The following is a 27,547-nucleotide window of genomic DNA, read 5'->3' as shown; positions in this document are numbered from 1 at the left end:
TACAACAAAGGGATGTTAGCAATGTGCCCCAGAAACACATATCAAGTAAAGGAGAGTGGCAGCTACCAAAGCCTTATGGGTATGAAGCATAGAGTTTGTGTTTGGATGTGGGCATGGGAAAACCTACCTTTAGCATCCTTGAAAAAGAAAACATTTCTGAATGCTAACAAATATTCTAACAGCCGATGGGTGTGTGTGTGTGTGTGTGTGTGTGTGTGTGTGTGTGTGTGTGAGAGAGAGAGAGAGAGAGAGAGAGAGAGAGAGAGAGAGAGCTGAAATAGCCTTTCTATCACCCAAGCATGGTAGATTGGTTATCCCAACTCCCTCTAGATGGTCAGATCTCGACATTAAAATTTCTCTTCTTCTTCTTCTTCGACTATATATGTGTGTGTGTGTGTGTGTGTGTGTGTGTGTGGAGTATCTAGTCCTAGGTTCAAGACTCATTGGTGGATAGATCTTTGAGGTCTCTTGGGCTAGCCCTCGATCGTACTTTTTTCCCATAATTATTACAACAAAGGGATGTTAGCAATGTGCCCCAGAAACACATATCAAGTAAAGGAGAGTGGCAGCTACCAAAGCCTTATGGGTATGAAGCATAGAGTTTGTGTTTGGATGTGGGCATGGGAAGACCTACCTTTAGCATCCTTGAAAAAGAAAACATTTCTGAATGCTAACAAATATTCTAACAGCCGATGGGTGTGCCCTAAAATTTACTTTGCACAACTTGATAAAATGAAACCAAGTGTTAATAACTTGATGTGTGTTTCCCAAGGCACTTGCCATCAAACATCTGTATCATATTGCCAAATTCCCCTAGCCAGAGAGAACTTCCCTACAATTTCAATCAGCCTCAAATGCTAAAAGCACTTTTCTGACCATGCCCAGTATATATATTCACAAGCCAGACGTTCTATCAAAAGTCGGCTGTCATATGCATTACCCTTTTTGTCTGTCTGAACCAAAATCCCTTTTGCAGACGAGAACCAGAGGCTAGTCAAATGAATACAAATAGCTTGTAAATGCCTTGACAGGCAGCTTAAGAATTTTCTAGTCTAATCAAAATCCCCATGAATGCCTGATGCAGCCAATTATGCGAGCTCATTTTGAACCTCTCTTACTGAGAATCCCCAACCATCAAAACATATAAGATCATTGCATGCAAGCTTCTGATCGTGTGCGGAGAGATTGATTAGCAAACTGCAGTAGGAGATCATCGAATCAACAATTCTTCAGATTTCTCCATTTGCACCGACTATTTTGTTTGATTTGCTGCTCTTCAAATTTGAGGACCTTTCTGATTGAGTAGATATGATAAACACCTGCATCAGAAAAAATACTGTGCCAAGACCTCCAGTTACCCATGCAATGCCAGTCCATGTTGAAAGCAAGGGTCTCAAAAGCTGTCCTGCAACATAGAGCAGGAGCAAAGACCAACCCAAAACCACCTGTTGTGCATCCAGACCATTTACTCATTTTGAAACAAATATACCAATTGTAAGCATGAAACCTCAGAACACGCATAAATTAGCTTACCAGTAACGGTTTCACAGGCCGTGATATAGGTTTATAGAGTTCCTCTCCAAAGGTATTGTCTTCTTTGTGTTTGTCTAATAAATCATCCTGGAACATACCAGTGAACTTGTCACTCCACTTTAATACCGTGATAGAAAAAAGCGAAAGCTCGTTAACATTGTTTATGGTTCACAGCCTGTGACAAAGTTTAGCTACTAATCCAACCCTATGTGCACATTTACCTACTTGCAACCATTAAAAAGATAGTGACCTTCAAGATTAAGCTTGTGATCTAACCCCTACATGCACATTTAACTACTTATACCATAAGCAAGGCACTGACCTTCAAAATAAAAGCATCCTTACACCATTGTGAAAGGCCATCTTCTGTCTCAGGCAAAGCTGATGTCGGAACCCGTCTTATATGTAAATGAACCTGCGGAGATAGATTTGCAGGTGAGAAATTAAGCAGTCTACCGTACACTTCCATATTAAAAGTGCACTTCTCAGAAAGTAAAAACCTGCTAGAGGTAGAGATTGACATCTTGATAACAAAGCAGATCAGATCTTAGTATTTTGATAACTTTTCCCAATGAAAACTAATCTCATGAACTTGCACTTCAGTAACTAGCAAAACTAAGAAGCTCAGAAAACAATGAATTTTCCAACAGAAAGTTAGTAGAGTAGTCGTGCATAGTACTGTGTAAACATTACGACATCCTGGGTAATGCCATCTATGCCCATTACTGCATGATGCAGACTGGACTTCTGCAAAAACTCTAGTTATATGGCGAAGACTCGACCACGATAAACTCTAGCACTGTATGAAGCGTTAGATGAAACTGTAGACCACACTACGTCCAAGAATCCCCATTTGTGAACTGTGAACACATCACATCCAAACTTTCCTAGAGAATGAAATTTGAAACACATCATGTCCATAATCTGGCCAACAGCAATGGATTGGCGGACTCATCCATAGTGTTTTAGATATGTCTGATTGGTTCCACCAGATGCATGTCCGACCCACAGGTCCAAACACCGATAACTTGAACTACAACACATGGGTCCAAATCATTTGTAGGGAGCACTGTTTGCCCCTCTCTGCCACTCACAAGGCTCTCCTTGGATGACGGTAGTTGCGGCAACTGACAACTAACTAGAAATCTAGCGTCATGGCCACTATGGCCGCCACGACCAGTGCCATGCCGATCTCCCCTGTCAATTCTTTATCACCGTTATCTCTGTCAAGCTTGCCTTTGCCTTTGTCTTCTTGTGAGTTCTTGCTTTTACCTTTGGTTTCCCATTCTCGAGCCAAACAAAGCATCTTCTTGCATTTGTAACAATCGCTCTCGAACCTCGTGGCAAGGCAGCTAATTGAGGATTGGTTATGCTATCCGTGTCAAGCTTGACTTTGCCTCTTCCTCTAGCAAGCTTGTACATTTGCTTTTGGCTTCACAATCCCGAGCCAAACAAACTAATGGCTTCCTCCAAACCTTCTGTCAAGCATAGGCCGCTAACTGAGTGTTGGCCGATGCACTATCCATAGCCTTCAGTTGATGTTGGTCATGGTTCGCACTAGAGGCCACAAACCACCTAGCTTTGAAGCCTTTTAGGTGCGCTTCAAAATGCATAGCACAATGGGACAACAATGCTTGAGCTTGGTACGGCGGTACACCCATTGAAGCATTTCAGAAAATCTGTCCAACCACCCTCCAATTTGGGGAGCATTCCAAGATGCCCTCCCAAAACAAGCCGACTACTCATCACTCCAGAGACAGCTCCCAAGCGTTTCAAATGCCTCTCAGATTGTGGCAATCCAAGGTTCAGCGGTCAGTGTTTCAAAACGCTACGGAGTGAGTTCCTCTTGCCGCTTGCAAGAAAAGTCACCGTTGTAGCCAATTTGAAGCGCCTCTATGCTTGCCTTTCAAAATATTGCTTGATGTAATGCCGCGATCCACCTCCTAGTGCTTCTGTAATATTTTTAGCTATGGCTTTAGATGAATGAAAATGATTTTTGTGCACACAGAATGATTTATGAATTTATTGGTACCAATTAATAATTTAAATGAACGAGTAAATTCCCGGTACAATGTGCCATCTTATCCATGTCCAGATAGTATGATAAGTAGAACAATACAATAGCCGGACGCAGTGCAGAATAGTTCAGAACAAGAACATGAATAAGAGGTGTCCGCAGTTCTCTCAAAAAGATTATAATATAATATTTTTGTGGTGGCCGTCCAAAAAAGTGACTGGCCGGACACAATAGAAATACGTCCCGGCGAGAGCCGGCAGATTGACTCGAGAGAGGTATGGAAAACAACGAGACAAACTCGCTATAGAATGGGTGTAAACTCTCGTCTAAACACTTAATTTTAAAGTCTAAGGTTTAAAACCTTTTTAAATCAGTGACCGGGTCCGTATGAAAGCGGTCAAATGTTTCAACATTAAAATAAGACTTAAAAAGTCACCAACTAGCGTCGGGTTTTAGAAAGACCAGCGTTGGCAAGTTTGCGAGCACTCTCTAAGCCATCTAGCATAGGAAGATCATGCGCAAGTGTATAAAAGGTGTAGCGCTAACTTTTGCACCAACTTCTGTAGCAGTTTACAGAAACACAGTTTTTATCTTCAACTCCCAATTCAGCCCACTCTCTCTCTTAGCGCTCAATTCCCCTCTCTCTCTCTCCCCCATCAGCAATCTCTTGGTCACAGCTCTTGTGAGGGCAGTGTAGAACCTACAGACATTGCAACGAAGGTGCCAGACAGCCATTAGAGCTTGTGCCTGTCCCCGCGGGAACAATCGCACTCAGACAAGCGTAGAATTGGTTGTCCACTCAGTTTTTCGAGACTATGTCGAATTCAAGGCAACAATTTCAGTCAAGGAGCTCCCATTCGAGTACCCCAAAGGTGAATGGACAATAGTGAAGATAGCTCCTGCCAAGAAAACTCCAGAACGAAGCAGAAATAGCCGTTCTCGGTTACAAGTATGACAAATTTTAGCCAAATCGGTTCATAAATACATGCATCTCTGGGCTAGGTGTTCTCTCAGCGGAAGAGACTAGTCAAAGAAGGCTCGCTGCTGCTTCTCCCACGCCATCGCATAGCCTCTCCCCCCCCTCCCCCCCCCAACCCGCTGCCCTGATGTGCGCAGCCCCCCCGCCTGCCCACCCCTTTGCCCTGCGCGCGCTTCCTCGCTTGAGCTGTGCGCAGCCTGTCCCCCGCCTGAGTTTGCGCAGCCCGGCCCCGCCCTCCCCCCCTTGTCCTCTTCGATGTGGGCAAGATCACCGATGTCCAGATCCTCGGGAGAGGGTACTATCACATAGAGTTTGAGTCTCCAGACATGATGGCCATGGTGATTTCGATGAGCAGCTTGTGCTCTTACTTCAGACGATGGCATCATGGTTTCAACCCTACTACAGACGTGCTTGAGGAGGAGGCCGACTTGCCTATTTCGGTCTGCTTCCCAAGCCTGAGGCAAGAGTACCTGCCTCTTCTTCCCAAGATTGGTTCCATGTTTGGGACAGTTCTGGAGTCTCCGCGCACTGCAGCTTCAGTTGTGGCCAAGGCCACAGGTTTACCTACTATGCGGGTTCTTGTTCGAGACACGCACTCACTCCCGAAGGTGATACTGTTGCCTAGGGTGAGTGGAGGTTGGATTAGACAGAGTGGAGTATTCGGGTCTCCCGAATCAGTGCTTCATTTGCAAACGGATGGGCCATTTGGCCAAGGCCTGTCCTCGTCGGAGATCCCGACCCACAACGCATGCGCAGCCTCCCAAGGTTGAGCATGCCCAGCATCCAGATACTCAACACACAGGTTGGCACCTCGACAGAGGCCAACGATCAGCCAGCTGAAGGTTGGCAGCAGGTGCCAGCCGACAGTAGGCAGCAGGTGCCTGGCCGACGATATGGACAGGCTCACCACACTGCTCCTCCTGGTGGCCGCCCTCCTACAGCCAGCAGCATTGGGTTCTGATAGGGAACCTCTTTGACCCCTTCAGCAGGACCCCCCTGAGGAGGCTCCTTCCACTTCGGCTCCACCACCACCTTCCTCAGACCCCGCTGCTCCGCCGCCTCCTGCTCCTCCTCTCTCCCCGTTGGGCCCCTTAGCCTCATCTCCCGACCCCTCCCACACTCCTCTTCAGGCGCAAGGGCTTGGGCACATGTCTCTAGCGAGGCGTTCTCTTGGTAGTGCTTTCGCTTTGAGCTGCGTGGCGCAGGAGGGACAGCCCTACCTCAGGCAGTCACTTCTGGTCCAGACTTCTCCTTTTGCAGCAGTCCCTCGAGGTTTGACTAGCGCCGACATTCGCAGACGATGGGACTTCTTCGACTACATCTTCACACGATTCCTAGGTGATTCTTCTCCCGACTTGGAGAAGGCTTGCTTTCGAGTACATGTCCTCTTTCTAGCAGCTCGAGGCACTGAGGCTCTAGACACAACGATAGGTTTCTGCTTTCCGCTATGCGGTAGGGATTCTACAAAGTGGACCCTACACACAGTTTCCGATTGGCTCCAGATCCAGGCCACTAAGTTCTCACACCACACAGGGGACCTAGGGGTGACTGATCTGGTACAAACACTTTGGCCTTTAGCCAAGTTCAGCGTGACACTGCCAGAAGCAGTAGGCTACAGGCACATTGTGGTGCATTTATTCGCTGACACTCAGAGCGCTCCCTGCTATGTATTTGTACATGAGGACTCTTGGACAAAGGATGTAGCCCTACAGGCAGCACGCTCGGCTTGAGCTTGGGAAGTCACTTCAGACGCGTTTATCTAGAGGGCGCTCGGATGCGGATTACTCCCCATCAAAACTGGCCTCAGAGAAAGCAAGGTTGGCTGTTGTAGCAGCATCTGTTTTTTGTCATTGATTCCATGAGGATTGTCTCATGGAATATGCAAGGATTAGGAGGGCCCCAGTTTCAGCGGCAGAGGGGTCGTTTGCGTCAGAAGCCTCAGCGATGCCTTGTGGGTGGTGAGATGGATATTCTTATGCTACCAGAGCATCATCTGTGTGAGAGCCGCATTTGACGATGTGGTCAAATTTTGAGTGGTCGCTATGAGACGTTTTGGTTAGCTGCATTTGGCCTTGGAGGCATCAAGGAGGGGTTTGTATGACTATTGCAGATTCTTGGCAACAGGCCATTGTCAGCAGAGGACCGAGGTATTATTGTGCCATGCAAAGCTCAGTGGATTACTATGCAGGTTCAGGGTTGCCTCTTGGGTTTCCTAAAAATATATGCGCCCAATGTGACAAGTGCCCCTGCAGAGTTTTGGTCTCACATTGTAGAGTCTCTGCCGCATGCAAAGCAATGGTGCATTGGGGGTGACTTCAACATGCTGGAGGACCCCTCATATAGAATTGGAGGTAGCCATGCTACTATACATGGAGCTGAGCTGGCAACTTGGGAGAGGCTATGTTTGACTTTGAGGATTTCCGATGTTTGGCAGCATTCAGGTTTTGCGAGGTCCCCAGAGAGCTTGGCCTTCTCTCGATCGGACCGCAGAGTGGGAGGAGTGAATCTATCTCGAATAGATCGCTTCTACGCCAGTGACCACATCTGTGACTTGGGTGGGTCACTTTGCATTTTGGCTGGGACATCTTTTTCGGACCATGCACCAGTGATCCTCGCTGTGACAGATTGATAGAGGAGGGGAAGCACGATGCTACCCATCACTAAGAGGATCTTGTTGGACTCAAAGCTCAGAGAGCAAGTAATGGCTCTTTGGGCAGAGGGCTTGGACACGCAAGACTCTCCTGCGGACAAAGTGGTCTCTGGACTTGCTCAGCTTAGTCGGTTCTTTCTCCATGAGTCTACGGCCCGCCTGGCTACAGCACGGGAGGAGACGCAGCGTCTGCAACGAGGCGTTTTGTGCTTACAGAGCATGCAGGAGCAGCACCCAGACAGTCCTTGGTTGGAGGAGCAGTTGCAGCAGGCTCGTCAGGAGCTTGCCAGCATAGAGGAGAGGCGCCATGAGTTTGCTTTCCATCGACAAGCATCTCAGTGGACCCAAGTAAGTGACAGAGTGACTAGGGCGTTCTTGGAGGCAGTGGGACCCCGTCATGCGCACTCTAGTGTCAGCCAATTGAGGAGACCTGCCGGGTCAGTTGCTTCAGAGCCGGAGCAAATGCGTGCATTTGCTACTGATTTTTACCGTGGCTTGTTGTCAGCAAAGTCACAGCATCAGGATGCATGCAGAGAGCAGGTTTGCGACAGATGCCTTGTCTTGTGACTGAGGAGATGCGCCAGAGGCTTGAGCTGCCTCTTCAGCTAGAGGAGCTCCACACGTCTCTCAAGGCACTCCCCCGAGGTAGTTGTCTCGGTGAGGATGGTTTGACTCCCAGTTTTTCTTGGAGTACTAGGACTTGCTTGGCTCAGACCTTTGCAGCGCTTTTCAGTACATTTTGCACACAGGAGAGATGCCTGACAGCATGAGTGAGGGTTTGATCCACCTCATTCCCAATAGGGTGGCTCCTTGGATGAGATTCGGCAATGGCGGTCCATCAACTCAGCCTACAAAATTTTAGCCAAGGCTCTGAGTTTGAGGACTCATCCAATTCTTGAGAGCCTTATACATGGGACACAAACAGGTTTTGTCAAGGAGTGCAGTATCCTTGACAACATCTTCACTTTTTGGAAGGCATCTGCCCTCGCGCGCCTCAGAGAGGACGATCTGGTGATACTGCTTCTCGATTTTGAGAAGGCCTATGACAGAGTTCACTGGGACTTCTTGGAGGGCACTCTACGCAGGATGGGCTTCTCAGATGCTTGGATCAGAGGTGTGTCAGCTCTCTACAAACGTGCACACAGTCAAATGCTTTTGGCATCAGGTAGAGGAGACCGTTTCATGCTCACACGCTCTGTCAAACACGGCTATCTTCTAGCCCCTTCCTCTTTCTGTCCTATGCTGAGGCGATGAGCAGATTCTTGGTTTCCCAACAGGTTGGTCTACGTGGCTTAGCGCTCCCTATTCGGGGTGATGAGCTACTCGATTCTGAGTTTGTAAACGACTCAGCTTTGTACTTGGAGGGCCAGGAGGCCAACCTACATAGGGGTGAGCAATCTCTAGAGACATTTTGTTGTGCATCAGGCGCACTGATCAGCTAGAGGAAGACAGTGGCTTTTTGGGTTGGCAGTGCTCCTACGCCTGATTGGCTGATAGGAGAGGGTTTTAGATGGATTCCCCCAAGGACTGCAGTTCGATACTTGGGCTATCAGGTTGGCCTAGGCTTGTCTCCTGAGCAGCAGATTGCTCCCCTCCTCCTGTCCATCATGAGAAAGTTGCTACATTGGAGTTTGGTACGACTCTCTTTGGTAGGCAGAGTTGTAGTGGCCAACCAGGTGTTGTTGGCTACTACGTGGTACATTACTTCTTGTTTGATCTTTTCGAGCTCCTACATAAGCCAGGTAGAGAGGCTGATCAGGAACTATCTTTGGTCAGGGCGTGACACTCCAATAGCCTAGGCCAAAGTAGCCTGGCAAGTCACCACTCTGCTGTGTTCTCGGGGGGGTTGGGGATTATAGACCCACCACAGCACAGCAAAGCCCTTCTTGGGAAGTTTGTTGTCAGGGGACTGCTTCAAGGGGAGGGGCCCTGGAAAGAGATGTTGCTGGAGAGACTTAGAGCTCGAGTGTCCCAGGCAAGAGGCCATTGGAGACCCTCCATCATATGGATCTTTGCAAAGCGCGCAGAGTTGGTATGAGCAGGAGACTCGAGGATCGTTTTTCTAGGAGCTTGCTTCGCTCTTAGGAGCAGCTGCGGAGGGGCCTGGAGCAGCACCTGCCCACAAGCATGAGGAGCGCTTGAGACAGCCCCTTGTGTGGAACCCCATGGTCAGCACTCAGAGAGGCCACTTGGTTGGTAGTAGGCCTCATGTTTCTTGGGGTCCCATGGCACAGGGTCCAACACTCACTCTTGGTGATTGGCTTCAGTTCTCAGGTTTGCCAGAGGAGTTGCAGACCATTCAGCTGCAGGGCATGAGAGGGGTGCAGAGCATGTGTCAAGACATCACAGAGGCAGTGCCAGCTGAGTGGCAACATGTGTCAAGACATCACAAAGGCAATGCCAGCTGAGTAGCTCACACCACTAGAGACGGCAGCTCCAAGATAGATGGGGGCCTTCATGCGACTGGAGGTCCTCATCGCAGTTTGAGCTTGCTCGAAAAATATACCCTCCATGTTCTTCGAGATACAAGGTGAGGGTCGACTACATAGAGTCTCATTAGAGGCTCCACACGTTGCAGTGCTGTTTCCAAAGGATCCGAGTAGTGGGCAACTGCGGGAGGACTTGTGTCATCGATCCTGATCCTCGAGCTCTTGAGACAGGCCGTTGGAGGCTTTGGGCTTGGGAGAGCTATCCACTGGCACAAGTGAAGTGGGATTCCGAAGAGTGCTTTTGGAGGGACCCTTTCTCTTCAGTCGACCAGCCAGGGGTTCCTTTCTTTCAGTACACTGTTCGCTTGGGACGTCATATACTGGCAGCCCACGGAAAGAGGCTCGCCTTGCTGCAGCACCTCATTGGCAGGAGGAGGGTCTCACAGCAGAGCTCTTCTCAGCTTTTGGGCGAGGTTGTGAAATGCCAGACAACCGCGACGAGTCACCTTGTTCCAGTGGCTAGTTGCAGACAAAGCTACAGCATTAGGGAGCTGGCTAGTACACAGTGGCCTTTCGGCAGCATGCACAGCTTGCGACCATCCCTTGAAGAGCCAGCGTCACTGTCTATGGGACTGCCCTATGGCACAACAGGTTTGGCTTCGGGTCCTCCGACCGATGCCACCTCTTTCCACAGCACGACAGTCCACTTAGGGGGCAGCCGCTTGGTCCACTCTCACGGGCCTTGCACTACAGTTTGAGCTATCATCCACCAGCAGGACGATAGTGGTACAAGAGGGTCGTCCTACACTCCAGCTTGTGACAGAGCTTACCCCACAGGAGTGGTGTAGTGAGAGAGGTGTGTTGGGAGCTCGTCTATAGCCTGACACTCTAGTTTATTTGACGGGGCCACTGCTTCCACATCTTCGAGGCTCGTCTTGTGCCACCTGCGGAGGCTGCTTGAGATTTTTGGCTTGAGTTGATCCATTCTCTCAAGGGCCAGTTCGAGACCCCTCAAGGCAGCTCCAACCGCATGCGGGAGTGCAAAGAGTTCTTCCTTCGACTCTGGTGCCCTGGTATGCAAGGCATGATGCCAAACGCCATGTATGGTCACATTGGCATGCAGTAGGGATTTCAGGGTAACCAGGGCCAGTTTGGGGTGCCATAAGGCAATTTTGGCATGGCTGGTTTTTCTGGACAGCAGCCAGATATGGCACCTCTGACGCAGAACCTCAATGGCCAAGGCGGGCCAATGCTTCCAATGACAGTGCCCATGTTGCAGACAGTTCAATATGACAACTTGGGGGCACTGAAGAAGCCAAAGGCTTACAAAGAAGGTGGTGCAACAGTAAAGTTTGAGACTTTCAGTGGCTTTGAAGACAAAGCAAAGGCTCTTACTTTCCTCCAGCAGTTTGATTCAGCTTATGTAGGGGGAAATTTTACAGAGGCCTTGAAAGTCAGGAAAGCTGCCACTTTCTTGAAGGGCAATGCATTGACATGGTGGACGACACGACACTGTTGATGCAAGGACACGTACCAGCCACATGGGTCTACTTCAAGCAAATGTTTGCATCTGCTTGGCTGTCAAATGAATTTGAAGCCGACGTCATGACAGATTGGCACCAGCTTACTTCAGCTACATGCAAGAGCTTGCTGGAGTGCAACAGGAGGTTTTGTAAAGCATTACTTTCAGTAACCTCCTAAAGATTTGTGCCATTGACAGAGCAGATAGAGAAGTATTGTTGTGGGCTGCCTAAAGGGCTTCGAGACTACTGCACCAGGAACAGAGTAGCTACCCTCACACAGCTCATGGAAGTTGCTAACACTGGTCTTGCCTTGCTGAAAGGAGAGGACAGTGGATTTCTGATCAACGAGAAAGAAGGGCAGCAAAAGAAAAGTTCAGCAAAGAAGCCCTTTGCAAAGACGACTCCTGATGCGTCATACAAGTCGGCGCAGGTCAACAAGAATCAATTTTCAGCCAGGACTTCTGGAGCGCAGGCAAGGAAACAGAAAAGTAAGCCTTTTGTGCGTAAGTCGCTCGAGGAAAAGAAGGTCGTGATGGCTGAAAATAAATACTTTATATGCAAGCAGCTTCGTCACTTTGCTACAGATTGTCCACAAAGGAAACATCAGCTGTGTCATGTGACACATCCAACTGTGCGCAAACCGTGCATGTCCAGACACTTAGATTAGATGCATATCCTCTGGTTGCACACAGCATGACCATCATATTCCAATCAAATTCCATCAGTAGCATTTCTACATTGCATAGACCTATATTCCCTATTTTTGACATTTTTCACTTATTATTTTAAGTGACTTTTGTTGAAAAGTACGTAGGGCAATTTTGCTAAGTTTGTATATAAGCAAACCTAGCACTAGCACTTTCTGGCAAAAGAGACAGCAGGAGCACCTTGATCAACTGGCAACTTCTCAGCAAGACCAACCCCCGCGACAACTCTAGCGTTTTCAACATTGTAGAAGGCCTAGCGCTTTTGCATCAGATCAGCCAGCGTTTTTGCAATTGCAGATTCACGGCGACAGTAGACAGCCGATCAGCCCTAGCGTTAGCAAATAACCCACAACCAGACCATTTTCAGCCCTAGCGTTTTTGCATCTGCCAGGCATTTCAGAGTTTTGCAAATCTACCGCGACGGAACCAACAAGAATACCAGCGTTTTCAGTTTTCAGCATTCAGTACCCGCAATAGCAGTCCCGAACCTCGCAGATCTGACCTTCCCGCAGTAGATCCTCGCCGCACGGTCAGATCCAACACAGTTTGCAGATTCAGCCCGGAAAACATAGATTTCAGCATCTGCGTTTTCAGCGCGTCGTCGTTGCATCGTCGTCATCGCCGTTGTCACCGACATAGAGTCAGAATTCAGCAGATAAAGATTTGCAGATTTCAGCCCTTAGCATTTTCAGATTGAGAGCGGATCGTGCACTTAGCGGCCGGCCAATCGACGTGAGGTGGGAAAAAGCAACCTTGGTGGGAGCGCAAGGCCGCCAAGGAGTGCGCCCGCAGAAAAGAGCAGAACTCGGGTACTGACACAGATTACAAGCAAAAGAAGAACCTCAAGAACTCAAGACCCTCAAGAACCGCAAGACTCAAGAACCTCAAGACCCTCAAGAACCCCAAGAACCAAGACCCCCAAGAACCCACGTTCCTAGTGAACTTAAGAACCCACGACTTCAATAGATGGTCATCACTCGAAGCGGAATGGATACTTCGCTTGGAGGTGATGAGCATGAGAGAGGCGAAGAAGAATTTTCCCCACCAAGAGGTTTTCCGACCCTCCCCCTTCCCCATCTACGACTAAGATTGCACTAACTCCTATGGAGGAGTTGCCGCAGTTGTTTTTGGACAGGAAGTTAGAACACGAAGAAAGAAGGGCAGCCATAGATCGTGACTACGAAGAAACAGTGGCAGCCATACAGCGTAAGTACCGCTTGGAAGCCAAAGTAAGAAAAGCAGAAAGAAAGGCCGACTTGGAGCGTGAGCGTGACAAGCGCGCTTGGCGGCCTAACAGAGCGCCCGACACATGAAAGAGATGTTGCCACTCTTTTCTCAAGTGCAGGCACAGATGCAAGAGATTCGGGAAAAGGAGACTCTCTCAGTCTCTTCTTCTCCAAAGCATGATACACAGGATTTGCATGATGATAAGCATGATGAATTGCTAATGATGAGCATGATGATTTGGATGACAATGACAAGCATGATGATTTGCATGATCAAGATGTGATTTCTTACGAGCATGATAATTTGCATGACCATGATGTGATTGTTCACAAGAATGATGGGTTAGTTGATACTTTTTCTAGTGAAGCTAATCTCATTGCAGATTCGACCAATAAAGAAGAACGGATCTTGGCTCTCGAGTCTAGGACCAAAGAACCCCCTCAGAAGCACTGATCTTGGCTCTCGAGCCTAGGTCCAAGGAACCCTCATAGGAAGTATTATGTGTTCATAGGATTAGTGAGCACGCATTGTTCAAGTGTTTTATTCGTGATCGTTTCCTGTATTTTAGTCAACGTCTTTATGTGATCCCTTTTCCTAGGCATGACATATTGTACGTTGAGCACGTTTCACTCATGGATGAGCACGGATGATTCATGAAAAGCTGAAAAGTATGCATTCAAGGAAGTCACATTCCATGTCTCTCCCTTGGCATGACACAGTCGTAGAAAGAGCGCAAGAAAGTATGAGCACCAAGCATGGGCATTTCCGTTGAGAATTGCCACAGTTGATTGATTTAGATCAGAAACACAAGATTCGATCTCATTGTTTGCGTGTGTGTGGTGAATGGGTTGGCAATCCGTCTATTTGTTCATCTACATTGCATGCACAGTCTTTAGATAAGACGAGATTTTTTCTAGTCACTTTACATGCAATGGGTATGTTCATGTTTTTGTGTTGGAAGTGGTTTTAGGAATTTTCAGCCTCGGAGATTCTTGAAGAAGGTGGACCTACGTCCATAGACGAAAATGAAGCATTGAAGGCGCCACAAAAGACTTTGTGTCGCCTTCGGCCCATCCAAAAGAAGAAGGCATTGCAGACCTTTATGAAGTTCAAGTATCGCATGACCCACGCATCAAAGATGGCCGACGAAGAGTCCTTTCCAAAATTCTGGATGTTATTGGCGATCTCCCTCGACGCCATACAGTTCAGTACCAGTACCTCACTTTGAAAAGGAGGGGATGTCACGTGACACATCCAACCCTATGTGTCAGTGGACAAGCTACAGCATGATCAAGGTTCAGTGCAGTCAAGTCAGTCTAGAATAGAAAGTGATCTGGCACTTTTGTGAGTCTGTTCGTAGATCGTGCATGTCCAGACACTTAGATTACATACACATCCTCTGGTTGCACACAGCATGACCATCAGATTCCTATCAGATCCATCAGTAGCAATTTTATAGTGCATAGACCTATATTCCCTATTTTTGACATTTTTCACTTATTATTTTTAAGTGACTTTTGTTGAAAAGTAGGTAGGCAATTTTGCTAAGTTTGTATATAAGCAAACCTAGCACTAGCACTTTCTGGTAGAAGAGGCAGCACGAGCACCTTGCTCAACAGGCAACTTCTCAGCAAGACCAACCCCCGCGACGACTCTAGCGTTTTCAGCATTGCAGAAGGCCTAGTGTTTTTGCATCAGATCAGCCAGCGTTTTTGCACTTGCAGATTCACGGCTACAGTAGACAGCAGATCAGCCCTAACATTAGCAGATTACCCACAGCCAGACCATTTTCAGCCCTAGCGTTTTTGCATCTGCCACGCATTTCAGCGTTTTGCAGATCTACCGCAACGGAACCAACAAGAAGACCAGCCTTTTCAGTTTTCAGAATTCAGTACCCACAGAAGTCCCGAACCTCGCAGATCTCACCTTCCCGTAGCAGATCCTCGCCGCACGGTCAGATCCAGCGCGGTTTGCAGATTCAGCCCGGAAAACACAGATTTCAGCATCTGCGTTTTCAGCGCGTCGTCGTTGCATCGTCGTCATCGCCGTCGTCACCGACATAGAGTCAGAATTCAGCAGATAAAGATTTGCAAATTTTAGCCCTTAGCATTTTCAGATTTCAGCCCGTCTCGTCGTCGCCCTCATCGTCGTCGACATCATCGGCAAATCCAAGCATTGTAGAGATTTGTGCAATCATAAGTAGACTGCTCTCGCCATAGAGAGTGGGGCCCTTGGAGGTGTAGCGCGGATAATGCGTCGTGCTCTCTACAGTGGGTGGTCCTCAGTGCAATGCGCGTGACAATCTCACTCAAACAGGCTGAAAACACGAAACAATACACACCCTACCTCACAGAGACACAACAGCAGCAGTAGAGTAGACCACAACAAGTGACTCGACTATCTCAAAGCACCGATACAGACTCTCGCACGGCAACGCACTCAGCTCCAGCCCACGACTCACAGGTACAATGGGGTGTCGAGGCTGATGTGCAGGGATGGTGAAGACGTGCTCTGTGTATAGACTCACTGCTCTCCAGAACGATGCTCGACCAAAGGTGAAGAAGATGATGATGATCACCAACCGCTACTACTCATATGTAACACCATAAAGGGCCACCAACGGCTCATAAATGTCAGCCATGTGGTGACCTGGCCACGATGTCCACTAGACCATCGTCGGTACCCTGCCACTGCCACGTGTCACTCCCAGCCCAGCCTAGCCCAGCCCAACCCAGAGGGTCCGTCCAGTGTGAAACAGCCTAGACCAACTGTACTAACAGTGTCCTCTAAAAGTGACACTGTAGCCTGCTACAGGTTGCCCGCCACAAGACCGCTCACCGTCTCGGTGAGAGGAAATACTGAAAAAACTATGAAAGAAAACCCTTAGGTACTGCATCTGCACATATTTCTTGAAGCAGTTCTAGGCCCAAGAGTGGAGTTTAGACACATTGTACTGCTTGCAAACGTTTTAAGCCTTTGGATAGGCGGGACTCAGTATGATTGCATAATCCAAGAATCCAATTGGCTAAACAGAATAAAGCTCCACAGCAAAGAGATATGCTCGGTTTGGATCCAGCGCATCTTTATTACTGATAACCATAGTGAGAGGAAAATGACATGGTCCATGCTTGCAGATAACCTTGCCACACTTTTTGCAACAACACTCTTCTCGAACGGAGGGATGACCATAAGGCCGAGTAACACCGCAAGGAGGGATGACCATAAGCTCGAAAGGAGAGATGACAATAACCCGAAAAAATTGCTGAGGCTGAGGGGGTAGGGAGGGCTAGATAGGGGCGAGTGGTGGAAGTTGGCAGTAGTACCGTTTTCTCGGGCTCCGTGTCAAAGCTCTCCATCATGGACCTTAAGGAAGAGAGATTTGTGTTGGCTAGGCCTAAAGGTGGATTGAAAGAGGTGCATGTAGATAAGTCAGATAGTCTTCAGAACTATAGCTCAGCAGTCAGCAATGGGTTGATTAACCCACTGGGCTTGTCCAATGACATCAAGATCTACAATTATAACCTTCCGTCCTCTTTCAATACGGATTGGCTGAAAGATGACCAATGCTCCAACCATCTATTTGCTGCCGAAGTCGCCATACATCAGAGATTTCTTTCTAGTCCTGTCAGGATTTTAGAGCCTGTAGAGGCAGACTACTTTTTTATGCCAGTTTATGTATCTTGCAATTTCAGCACAACATCAGGTTTCCCTTCACTAGGGCATGCCCGATCTCTATTAGGGTCAGCTGTGAAGCTTGTCTCTAGGAAAATGCCATACTGGAATCGCAAAAAATGAAGGGATCATATCTTTGTTGCTACCCATGATTATGGACCTTGTTTTCACACAATGGAGGATGTTGCCGTGACTATGGGAATTCCATGTTTTCTACGCAATTCTGTAATCTTGCAAACCTTCAGTCGAATTGACAAGCATGCTTGCCAAACAAGCAATAGCATCACAATTCCAAGGGAGGGTGAGGGTAGGGATGGAGCGAGGGGGGCTGGCTAGGGACGAGGGGCAAGAGAGGGTGGGTAGGGGCGAGGGAGAAGGGGAGGGTAGGGGCGAGAGGGGGTGGGGTGGGTAGGGGCGAGGGGGAACTAGGCAAAGGCCAAGGGAGGGGGAGGGTAGGGGTGGGACGAGGGGGGCTGGCTAGGGACGAGGGGAAGGAGAGGGTGGGTAGGGGCGAGGGGGGAGGAGAGGGTAGGGGCGAGAGGGGGTGGGGTGGGTAGGGACGAGGGGTGAGGGGGAGGGTAGGGGCGAGAGGGGGTGGGGTGGGTAGGGACGAGGGGCGAGGGGGAGGATAGGGCGAGGGCGAGGGCGAGGGGGTGATGGGGAGGGTAGGGCGAGGGCGAGGGGAGGAGGGGGAAGGGCGAGGGGGTGGACTAGGACGAGGGGGAGGATAGGGCGAGGGCGAGGGGATGATGGGGCGAGGGTAGGGAGGGGTGGGTAGGGGCGAGAGGGAGTGAGGGGGTGGGTAGGGACGAGGGTGGGGGGGTGGGTAGGGGCGAGGGTGAGTGAGGGACTGGTTAGGGGCGAGAGGGGGTGGGTAGGGGGAGGGCGAGGGGATGAGAGGCGAGGGCGAGGGGGAGGGTAGGGCGAGGGCGAGAGGGGAAAGGGAGGGTGAGGGACTAGGGGCGAGGAGGCAAGGGGGAGGGTAGGGCGAGGAGGTGAGGGGGAGGGTAGGGCGAGGGCGAGGGGAAGAGAGACTAGGGGCGAGGGGGTGAGGGGGAGGGTAGGGCGAGGGTGAGGGGGTGAGGGGGGAGGGAGCGTGAGGGACTAGGGCGAGGGGGTGAGGGGGAGGGTAAGGCGAGGGGTAGTGAGGGGGAGAGGGGGATAGGCCAAATAGTTGCAAATAATGAGCACGCAGCTACCATGAGCAATACAGCAATCCTGATCTTAGAATTCATCTTGCAGGACGGGCTCTGTGAAGGGAGTTTGCTATACACAAAGGAGAGCTTTGTTCTGGTCGGAGAAGCAGACACCAAAGGTGTTGATGTTTGAGAGGGTGTGAACTCCTGTAGAGGAGATTTCTTATTGCTTCTATACTTCTTCATGGGCTCAGGTGGCTCATTTGGCGTAGTTACTGTGGCACCATTTGAAGAGGGTGTACCTTCATGCAAAGAGTGAATAGAGACTCCATAACAAGGCATAGATTTGGTAGCCTCCAACCACTCCAGCAGATCTTCATCTGACCCTTTAGGTGTAGCAGGCTGGTCTTGTTCAGGTTTGGTTTCCATTGACAAAGAAACTTGCTGCACCACGGGATCCATACCACCTTCTAAGAGAATGGGTTGCATCGAGGAGCCAGAAGTATGTATCCACATTGCATCATTTCCCCAATCGTAGAGTGCTTTAGTGTGTCGCAGCCATGGTCTTCCAATAAGCAAGGGAAATCCGCCCTCAACCTGGGGAAGACGAACCACCACAAAATCCAAGTTAAAAGTAAAGTTTTGTACCTACAGAGGCACATTGTCCACGATGCCCACTGGGTATACTGTTCGTTGATCGGCCAATGTAACTGTGAAGGGAGCATGGCGAGTAGGCTGTAGACCTAGAGCTAACATAGTGAACTCGGGCATCAGGCTGATGCCAGATCCACCATCCACTATCACTCCTGAGAATTGCCGACCTAAAACGGACACTGTCAGGCGAGGGCTTCTATAATCAGTGAGTGGAGCAGCGGGATTAGATATCATATAGGACTCTGATGGTCGCACTGGGAGGTGCCCACCACTAGGACCTACTCCAGGATAAAGTGACTGAATAACAGCAAGGGTGTCACTTCTAAAATTTGCATCTAGCCGCAACATGTCATAAAGGGACACTTGTTGGTAGGTGTTCTTCAAGACTGTCTCTGCTTTAAGCTTCTCTTTTTCTACCTGTTGTTCCTTTGGTATCTTGATCTTCTGCAGATCGGAAACTGCTTCCAAGAAAGCTTCATCAATATTGGAGAGCAAAGATTTAAATTCTTTCAGAGCACTAGGGGATTGCTTGTTAACAGCTGCAGGCAGAGTATCACTGGTGTGAGAATGTGTGGGGGAGTTGAACTTGATGGAATGCTAAGATCGAGAGTGGCTCTCTGGGCCCACGTGAGGTGGTCCTTGCTCCTGGTGCATTGAGTTGGAGGTGGACGCATAGAAGCTTTGAGGTGATGAGGGAGCATGGGTATGATAAAAGCTCTGAGACGGAAAAGTACTTTGCATACCTTGCATAGGAGGGGCTGTCAGCAAAGGTGGCATATGGTGTGGATGGCCACAGGGAGAAACCATGTTGGATGCAGGTGCTGGCCCTTGCTGAAGAGAAGGACCAAGACTTTGCTGTATTTGTCGCAATCCCTTGAGGTAGTAACAATCCTTGTCCTCATGTCCAGACTTTTCACAGAAGTGGCAGTAAACCCGAAGGGGGCATTCCTGTGGAGGGTGCCCTGGAGAGCGGCATGAGCTACACCAAACCGTAGCCTTTGTCTCTTGCTGACACTTGAGCTCTTCTAGCTCGCGCTTAATCTGTTCCAATGCCTCGTGATGTGGAGGCTTCTCTTGTTTAAGAGAGAAGGACCTCTCCTCTTGAAGAGCTCGCTGTAACTTTAGGGCTTCCAATTCCCTGCGTAAAGAAGTTAAAGGATCAGCACGACTTTCCAAAAACACAGAGGGGGTCTCTATGTGAGAGGGGTTGGTGAACAGCTTCCTAGCCCCCTCTATCCTTGTAGCAGCTGCGATGAACTCCTCCAGAGTGGCGTCGGGTCGGAGACTCTCGTAATTTTTGCTGAGAACTTTTGGGAAGCGCCTTCTCTACCCACTTCTTAACCATAAATTCACCTCGTTGCTGGGGAAGCTAGGCAACCAGAGACTTGGTTTTGGTCATAAGTTCTGCAAAAGTCTCCTCTGGTTGGAGCACCATGTTGGCCAACTCATCCAACACCTTCTCCTGGTAGTCACCTCGCCGGAAAGCTGCACAGAACTGCTGTCTTAAGGCTGCCCAAGTTGCAAAATGGTTCTCTACAAACTGGCTGTACCATTTGTCTGCTAAGCCATCAAAGGTGGATGGAAAGAGTACCAAATAAGCATCTTCCCTGTTAAGACCACGACCCTACAAAGAGATACAAACCTCCTTGCATGGTCGTCAGCATCTTCTGAAGAGAGACCTTTGAATGTAGGGAACTTGATGTTTACCTTAGCCAAAACGCTAGCCAATGGCTCCATGGCCCCTTGCTGAGCATGTTGCTCACTAGCCTGCTGTAGCAGAATAGGAGAGAGCTTCACTGGAGATGGTGATCTGGAAGATGTGGAACCGGAGGGAGGAATGGATGATGCCGTATGTAGAGGTATGGGTGATGAGGTTGATGGACTTCTAACAGGTTCCAAGGGTCGTCTTCTATTGTAGTACTTCAAAGGACTCAGGAGGGCGCTTTGACTCTTGACTGACCTCCTTGTATGGGTCATGGAGCGACCACCAAACCAACCAAGCTTTGGGCAAGAAAACTTTGAACTGGCTGAAGACTGGTCTAGACTCTACTAGACCAGGCGAGTGACTAGACCAGGCTAGACCAAGCTGGACCAGGGACGAGGAGGACTAGACCAGGCAAGTGACTAGACCAGGCTGGACCAGGGACGAGGAGGACTAGACCAGGGTCGAGGGGGTCTAGACCAGAGACGAGGGCAGGTTGGACCAGAGCGAGAGATGACTAGGGCGAGAGAACAGTTGGACCAAGCGAGAGGAGAACAGTGCAAGGCAAGGTCGGCGAGCTAGATAGACCCAACTAGCTCCAAGATTTGCACCTCACAGAGTGAGATTTCACTTGAGGTCCCACCGTGATCGCCAAAATGAGAGCACCTGTAGCGCGGATAATGTGTCGTGCTCTCTACAGTGGGTGGTCCTCAGTGCAATGTGCGTGACAATCTCACTCAAACAGGCTGAAAACAGGAAACAATAGACACACCCTAGCTCACAAAGACACAACAGCAGCAGTAGAGTAGACCACAACAAGTGACTCGACTATCTCAAAGCACCAATACAGACTCTGGCGTGGCAGCGCACTCAGCTCCAGCCCACGACTCACAAGTACAATGGGGTGTCGAGGCTCAGATGTGCAGGGATGGTGAAGACGTGCTCTGTGTATACTCACTGCTCTCCAGAACGATGCTGGACCAAAGGTGAAGAAGATGATGATGATCACCAACCGCTACTACTCATATGTAACACCATAAAGGGCCACCAACGGCTCATAAATGTCAGCCATGTGGTGACCTGGCCACGATGTCCACTAGACCACCGTCGGTACCCTGCCACTGCCACGTGTCACTCCCAGCCCAGCCCAGCCGAGAGGGTCCATCCAGTGTGAAACAGCCTAGACCAACTGTACTAACTGTGTCCTCTGAAAGTGACACTGTAGCCTGCTTACGGGAGGAGGGTTTGACAACATCTCTGGTGTCGTATTCTCTTCTCTCTCTATCTCTCAGTCTCAGCACCTTCATTCACAGTGTTCATCACTTTGTTTGTGTCCATTGCACTCTCTCACTAAAGGAACGGAAGGCTCTCCCTTCCGTAAGTAAAAGGAATCCTTGAGCACAGTTCGGAGAACTCATCTTGAGCAAAGTTCAACCATCATTTTCGTTGCACCTTACAAGTTGACTCACATGATAAAGAGAAAGATAAATAAAGCACAGATGCCAGTAAGTTATGTAGAGCTTCGGGTAAAGTCAGAGATCAGATGGCACTCATCTTCTTTGATCTAGGTGGGAAAGCAAACTTTATCTCACCAAAGTTAGCTATGGAGTTGGGCATCAGAGCTGAAGAGATGGGGTACACCGCAGAGGCGGGGTTGGCATGTCTTGGCCACTCAGAGTGTGTTACTCTCATTATTGGAAAGTTGCGTTTGCATATTCAGTCATATCTAGACACACAGGAATTTTATATCATGCCACTGGAAGGGTGCCTCCTAATTGTTTCAGCAAGACCATCACCCTTCAGCATAGGGGCAAAGCCGATGTTTTGGATGTAAAACTTAAAGGGGAGTGTGTCCCTATTGTATCTGCTTTGGCTATCACTTCTGTAATAAAGAATCATCTTTCTGTGTACTTGATTTTTGCACGTGATGTTTCAGATAATTGTCAATCAAATTTATCTGTGCTAGATAAAGAAAGGTCAACATTTATGCGAGAGTTTAGTGATTGTTTTTTTGATTCATTACCGTCGCAATTACCGCCAGAGAGACTTGAGGATCATCGGATAGATTTGGTGCCAGGGTGTAGCCCACCAAATAGACCTCCCTACAAGGTTAGTGCGGCGCAACAGAAAGAGATTATGCGCCAGGTTGAGGAGTTATTAGAGAAGGGGCTGATTCAGCCTAGTTGAGTTATTAGAGAAGGGTATGATTCAGCCTAGTTCATCACCCTATTGCTCCCGAGTGCTCCTAGTACAGAAAAGGATGGCTCATGGCGCATGTGTATTGATTACCATGTGTTGAATAAGAATACCGTCAAGAATAGGTTTCCTATTCTAAGGATTGATGATATTCTTGATCGTTTAGAGGGTGCTGCAATTTTCAACAAGATAGACCTTAAGAGTGGGTACCATAAGATTCGTATAAGGCCAAACGATGTGCACAAGACTGTGTTTAGAACGACATTTGATCTCTATGAGTTTCTAGTGATGCCGTTTGGTCTAACAAATTCTCATGCCACGTTCAACAGAATGATAGCCTCAACAGTTTGTTGGGACATTCTTGATAGTCTATTCAAAGAACGAAGAGGAGCATAGGTCACTTGACCATTGTGTTCGAAGAGCTGCGCAGTCACAGGTTACTTGTCAATCCTAAGAAAAGTGAATTCTTCCTAGAAGAGATACACTTTCTTGGTCACATAGTACCAAAGGATGGTGTAAGAGTGGATCCCGCAAACATCGAAGCTGTTAAGACATGGCCAGACTTAAAGATTGTGACGATGTCAGAAGCTTCTTGGGATTGTGTTCCTACTACAGAAGGTTTATCAGAAATTTTGCAAAGATAGCATCGCCTCTTAAAGGAAAAGATGACTTCAAATCCAGTAATTGTCTTACCAAATCTCAGGAAGTCATTCGTGGTCCAGTGTGACGTGTGTGGCAGTAGCATTGGAGCAGTGCTAATGCAAGATAGACGGATAGTAGCTTATGAAAGCGAGAATTTTGCAAGGGCCAGAGAAGACTATGCAAGTCTATGAGAAAGAGCTCTTGGCCATGATTCATGCGCTTTCTAGCTGGAAGCACCACCTCTTAGGTGCTGATTTTGTTGTCCAAACAGATCATCAGACCTTGCGATACTTCACAAAGTCAAAGCTATCCAAAAAGCATATACCATGGGCAAACATTCTTTCCATGTTTCACTTCCAAAATATGCATGTGGAAGGCAAGAAGAATGTTGTGGCTGATGCATTATCCAAAAAGCCACAAATTTCAGCTGTGTCAATTCCTTATCATCATGAGCTTGATGACATGAAGGAAAAATATGCTACAAATGAAGACTTCGCAAGGATTTTTGAGCAGTTGCAAGAAGAGGAACAACATCATGAGCACTACCTCCTATGGTTTCATGATGATGCACGGCAGACTTTGTGTCACTAGGCCATTGCGACCTAAGGTCATGGTAGAAAGTCATGTCCCACCGTATGCAAGGCATCGTGGTATTGATGTGACAATTAAAGCGGTAGAGACATTCTTCTATTGGCCTACCTTGAGAGGAGAGGTGGAATCTGGATGCCTTTGTGCGAGCATGCGTGATTTGCCAAAAGGTCAAATTTGACAGGCAAAAGCCACCAGGGCTGTTACAACCACTGCCGATTCCAGATAAACCATGGGAAAGCATTGCTATGGATTTTATCTCTGATCTGCCAATAGGGAGTGATGGTATAAGGACCATCATCTGCAAGTTCAGCAAGCAAACCCATTTTATCCCTGCCACGAAGAAGATAAAAGCTGACCGGATGGCACGGTTATTCATCTGCAATGTGTTTTAAGTACCATGGTATGACACAATCTATTGTCAGTGATCGTAATCCTCGCATGACAAGTTTATTCTGGAGAGGATTGTTTGAGAATATGGGCACTACGCTCAAATTCTCTTCTTTGTTTCATCCACAAACTGATGGACAGTCAGAAGAGGCAAATTCTACTGTCTTAGATCTGCTGAAATGCTATGTGTCAGATAATAAGGGCAAGTGGGAAGAGTATTTACCTATGCTTGAGTATGCGTACAACAATACGGTGCACTCGTCGACTGGCAAGGCACCGTTTGAGATTGTTGAAGGCGGCAAAAAGGTTCCTCCCATTTTGCATAAAAAGGACAAGATCTTTGAGGCACATCGTTATGTTGAGAACATGGATAAAATGTATAAGAAAATTAAAGTTGCCTTGGAGAAGACTCAGGCAAAGCAGAAAAAGGCTGTTGATCGTCATCGTCGTGAATTGCTGTTATCACCTGGTGATTGGGTTCTGTTAAGGTTTGAAAAGGCAAGGTTAAAGAAGATGAAGGGCAAGGAACGGCTATTTCCTAAACTCAACATGCGTTATTGTGGGCCTTTTCAAGTGCTTGAAAAGATCAATGATGCAGCTTACAGGCTGAAATTGCCTGATGAGTGGAAAATTCATAATGCGTTTCACATGAGTCTTCTAAGACCCTTCGTGGGTGATGTGCCAGAAGATATGCCAGATGAGAATCAGCTAGGAGTTGAGGAACTTGATGAGATCCTGGTACCTGAGCAAGTTTTGGCACATAAGGACAGAAAAGTTAAGGGACGGGTTGCAAGACGCTATTTGGTGAAGTTCAAGAACTATCCACCTATTAATGCAAAGTGGATGAAAGAGCATGAACTGTCAGAGTCACCAAATGTATTATAGCTTTACCTTGAAGCCTTTGAATTACAGCCTACGTATGCCCCAACCCAACGCCTACAAAGGAGGGGTAATGATAGAGCTAGTACATCAAATGTACATATGAATTTAGTTTAATAGATGGAAATGACAAAAGTATGAAAGTCTCATTAAGTCATTTGTATCTATGTATTAAGACCTTTCTTGCGGATACACGTGATGGAAATGGCAAAAGTATGAAGGTCTCATTAAGTCATTTACATCTCTGACATGTATTTATGGTATGCAATTGTCACGGGGACGTGGCAACTGTTAACTATGTCACGAGGACGTGGCAACTGCTAACTTTAGTTGTTGATTTCTTTCCAAGGGGTTTTGTTTTATTTTTGAGACCCTCTTCTTGAAGTAGCAAACGGTCGGACATCGCATGGCCAATGTGAACGGTAGTTTCACCCGCAGATGGGTAGTGTTCGGCACTGGAATTCGTATGGTAAGAGGATGTCTAGGCTCAGAGCAAGATCCTATAGGTCCCCCCGTCGCACTTAGCAAGTTGGTGGATACTAGGAAGTGAACTCAATTAAGGCGTAAAGTTAAGGTGGGACTACCAACAAAAAGTATCCGACAGTTGGGCCACAATGCACTTTTGGATGCGGTCCCAATGAGGATAGATGGTCAGAAGACCAGTGGGAGCCCAACGGAAGCATCTCCTAAAATTTAGGGAACTACTATTTTGGGCCGTGAAATGTGTTCGCGTCATTACCTCCGGTATGACTAGGGGAACATTTTACAACTCTGCCGCGAAGTCAACTGGGCAACCGGTCAGGATATTTTTAAGCGGCGAACCCGAAATGGGAAAATGCTTGTAAATGCGCCAAGTGTCACATTTTCATGAACTTTCCTCCTACAGAAAAATGGGCGCTGATTTTTAAGCTGGGAGAGGCCTTCATTTGCAATTTGTCACAGGTTAAGAGCTATGGAGTGCTTCCTTTCCCTCTCATGTACAGTGTGGTGCTAGGAGTGATGCCCGGCACACTACACACTGCTCTCTCTCTCCCCTACGTGTAGTTATGTGATGCCCCACAAGAGGGCTCCTCATTTGACTGATGTACAGCCGTGTGGGTTCATGCTTTTGTGCTGAGGCAAGAGCCTCCTTGAGCAGGAACAGGGGTAGCTAGCTGCTACTCCAAAGCAGGCACTGGTGAGGGTCATAACCTCACCATACAGGTGCAAAATCAGCGCTGTGTATGCGCTGTAATTTTACTTTTTTTCAGCCATACGGACGCCGAAACCTTTGGGAATCGTGCCCCACTAGCAGAGGACAGTTAGGGGACTGTTTGGGGCTGAAAACAAGGCAAAAACCAGTAAATACAGCGTGCTGAATTTACTGTTTTTGGGCAGGAATCAAAGGGTATACGCCAGTAGAAGCGAGTTCCAGCAGGGGAATTGGTTTCGCGCAAGTTTAGGGGCTGTTATGCTGCCGAAATTTGGCCAAAACAGGCGGTATCTAGTGGGATACAATCAAAGGATTCCCAGGACTCTTCTTTGTACTTTACCCTCCTAACGAATAAAGAAATACCAAAAGGGGCGCCAATTTTGGGGCCTACAGGTTGTCGGCGTCTGCTCGGAGCATTCTAGCTTCCGAGCCGTGTGTGTGATTAAGTGTTAATTCCCGTTACAGGTCTCCTTTGCAAAGTGCTCTGTGTGTGTGTGTCTAAAGTAAAGAATTTCGGGTGAAAGCCAAAGCCTACCGCCCTACGGGCCCGTTTCAACAATCGAGGACGTCACCTTACAGTACTCTCTCTCTCTCTCCCCTACGTGCAGTATGTGATGCCCCACATGAGGGCTCCTCAATTGATCAATGTACAACTGTGTGGTTCTATGCGTTTTTGCTAAGCAAGAGCCTCCTTGAGCAAGAACAGGAGTAGCTAATTGCTACTCCAAAAGCAGGCACCGGTGAGCGTGATAACCTCACCGTACAGGTGTGTTTTCAGCGCTGTCCATGCGCTGAAATAGGACTGTTTTTCAGCCATACGCATGCCAGAAGCATTGGGAACAGTGCCCCACTGTCAAAGGACAGTTAAAGGGCTGTTTAGGGCTGAAAACAGGGCAAAAATCAGTAAATACAGCATGCTGTATTTACTGTTTTTGGGCAATAAACAGAATGTTTATGTCAGTGGAAGCGAGTTCCAACAGGGAATTTGGTTTTGGGCAAGTTTTGGGACTGTTATGCTGCCCAAATTTTGCCAGGACCGGTGGCATAGTAGCCAGGAGTTTCATAAAAAAGGTTTTTGAAACGCGTTTCGAAACGTTTCATGGTCAAGCCCAAAAGTATGGGGTACCCGGGGGGGGGGGGGGGGGGGGGGGGGGGGGGGGGGGGGGGGGGGGGGGGGGGGGGGGGGGGGGGACCAAGGTCCAAATAGCATGTAACCTTTATGAGTTTATAATACTGTCAAGAAACATGTTACCTTGATCTCATAGATTCAAATAAATTGCAAATTAGGAATTTGATTCATTATATCGTACATATTGAAAAAACCTTTGGAACTTTGGCTGAACTGGTCGAGCGCCCGTAGTGGGCTGTGGATGTAAAGATACCGCGTTGGCTTGTGGGGTTTTGGTTTCTCCGCCTGGACTCAGCTGAGCC

The 27,547-nt window shown here is 48.2% G+C and overlaps 1 protein-coding gene across 2 annotated transcripts in view; it reads right to left on the bottom strand.

The window, feature by feature from the left end:
- Positions 1–728: 728 nt before the first annotated feature.
- Positions 729–27,547, bottom strand: part of LOC147464431 (1-acyl-sn-glycerol-3-phosphate acyltransferase PLS1-like) — a 145,551-nt gene continuing 118,732 nt past the window's right edge. For both annotated transcript variants that reach the window (XM_086514925.1, XM_086514934.1), the window contains exons 9-11: positions 1,856–1,948; positions 1,534–1,620; positions 729–1,445 (exon numbers count right to left, since the gene is read on the bottom strand). In XM_086514925.1, coding sequence (XP_086371051.1) covers positions 1,230–1,445; positions 1,534–1,620; positions 1,856–1,948 — 396 coding nt within the window. In that variant the 3' untranslated portion in view covers positions 729–1,229. The remainder of the gene's footprint in view (positions 1,446–1,533; positions 1,621–1,855; positions 1,949–27,547) is intronic.

This window comes from Adiantum capillus-veneris, chromosome 1 (genome assembly GCF_014529385.1).
Source record: "Adiantum capillus-veneris isolate H3 chromosome 1, ASM1452938v2, whole genome shotgun sequence".
NCBI classification, from domain to species: Eukaryota; Viridiplantae; Streptophyta; class Polypodiopsida; order Polypodiales; family Pteridaceae; genus Adiantum; species Adiantum capillus-veneris.
This window is presented reverse-complemented; position numbering and strand designations above follow the sequence as displayed.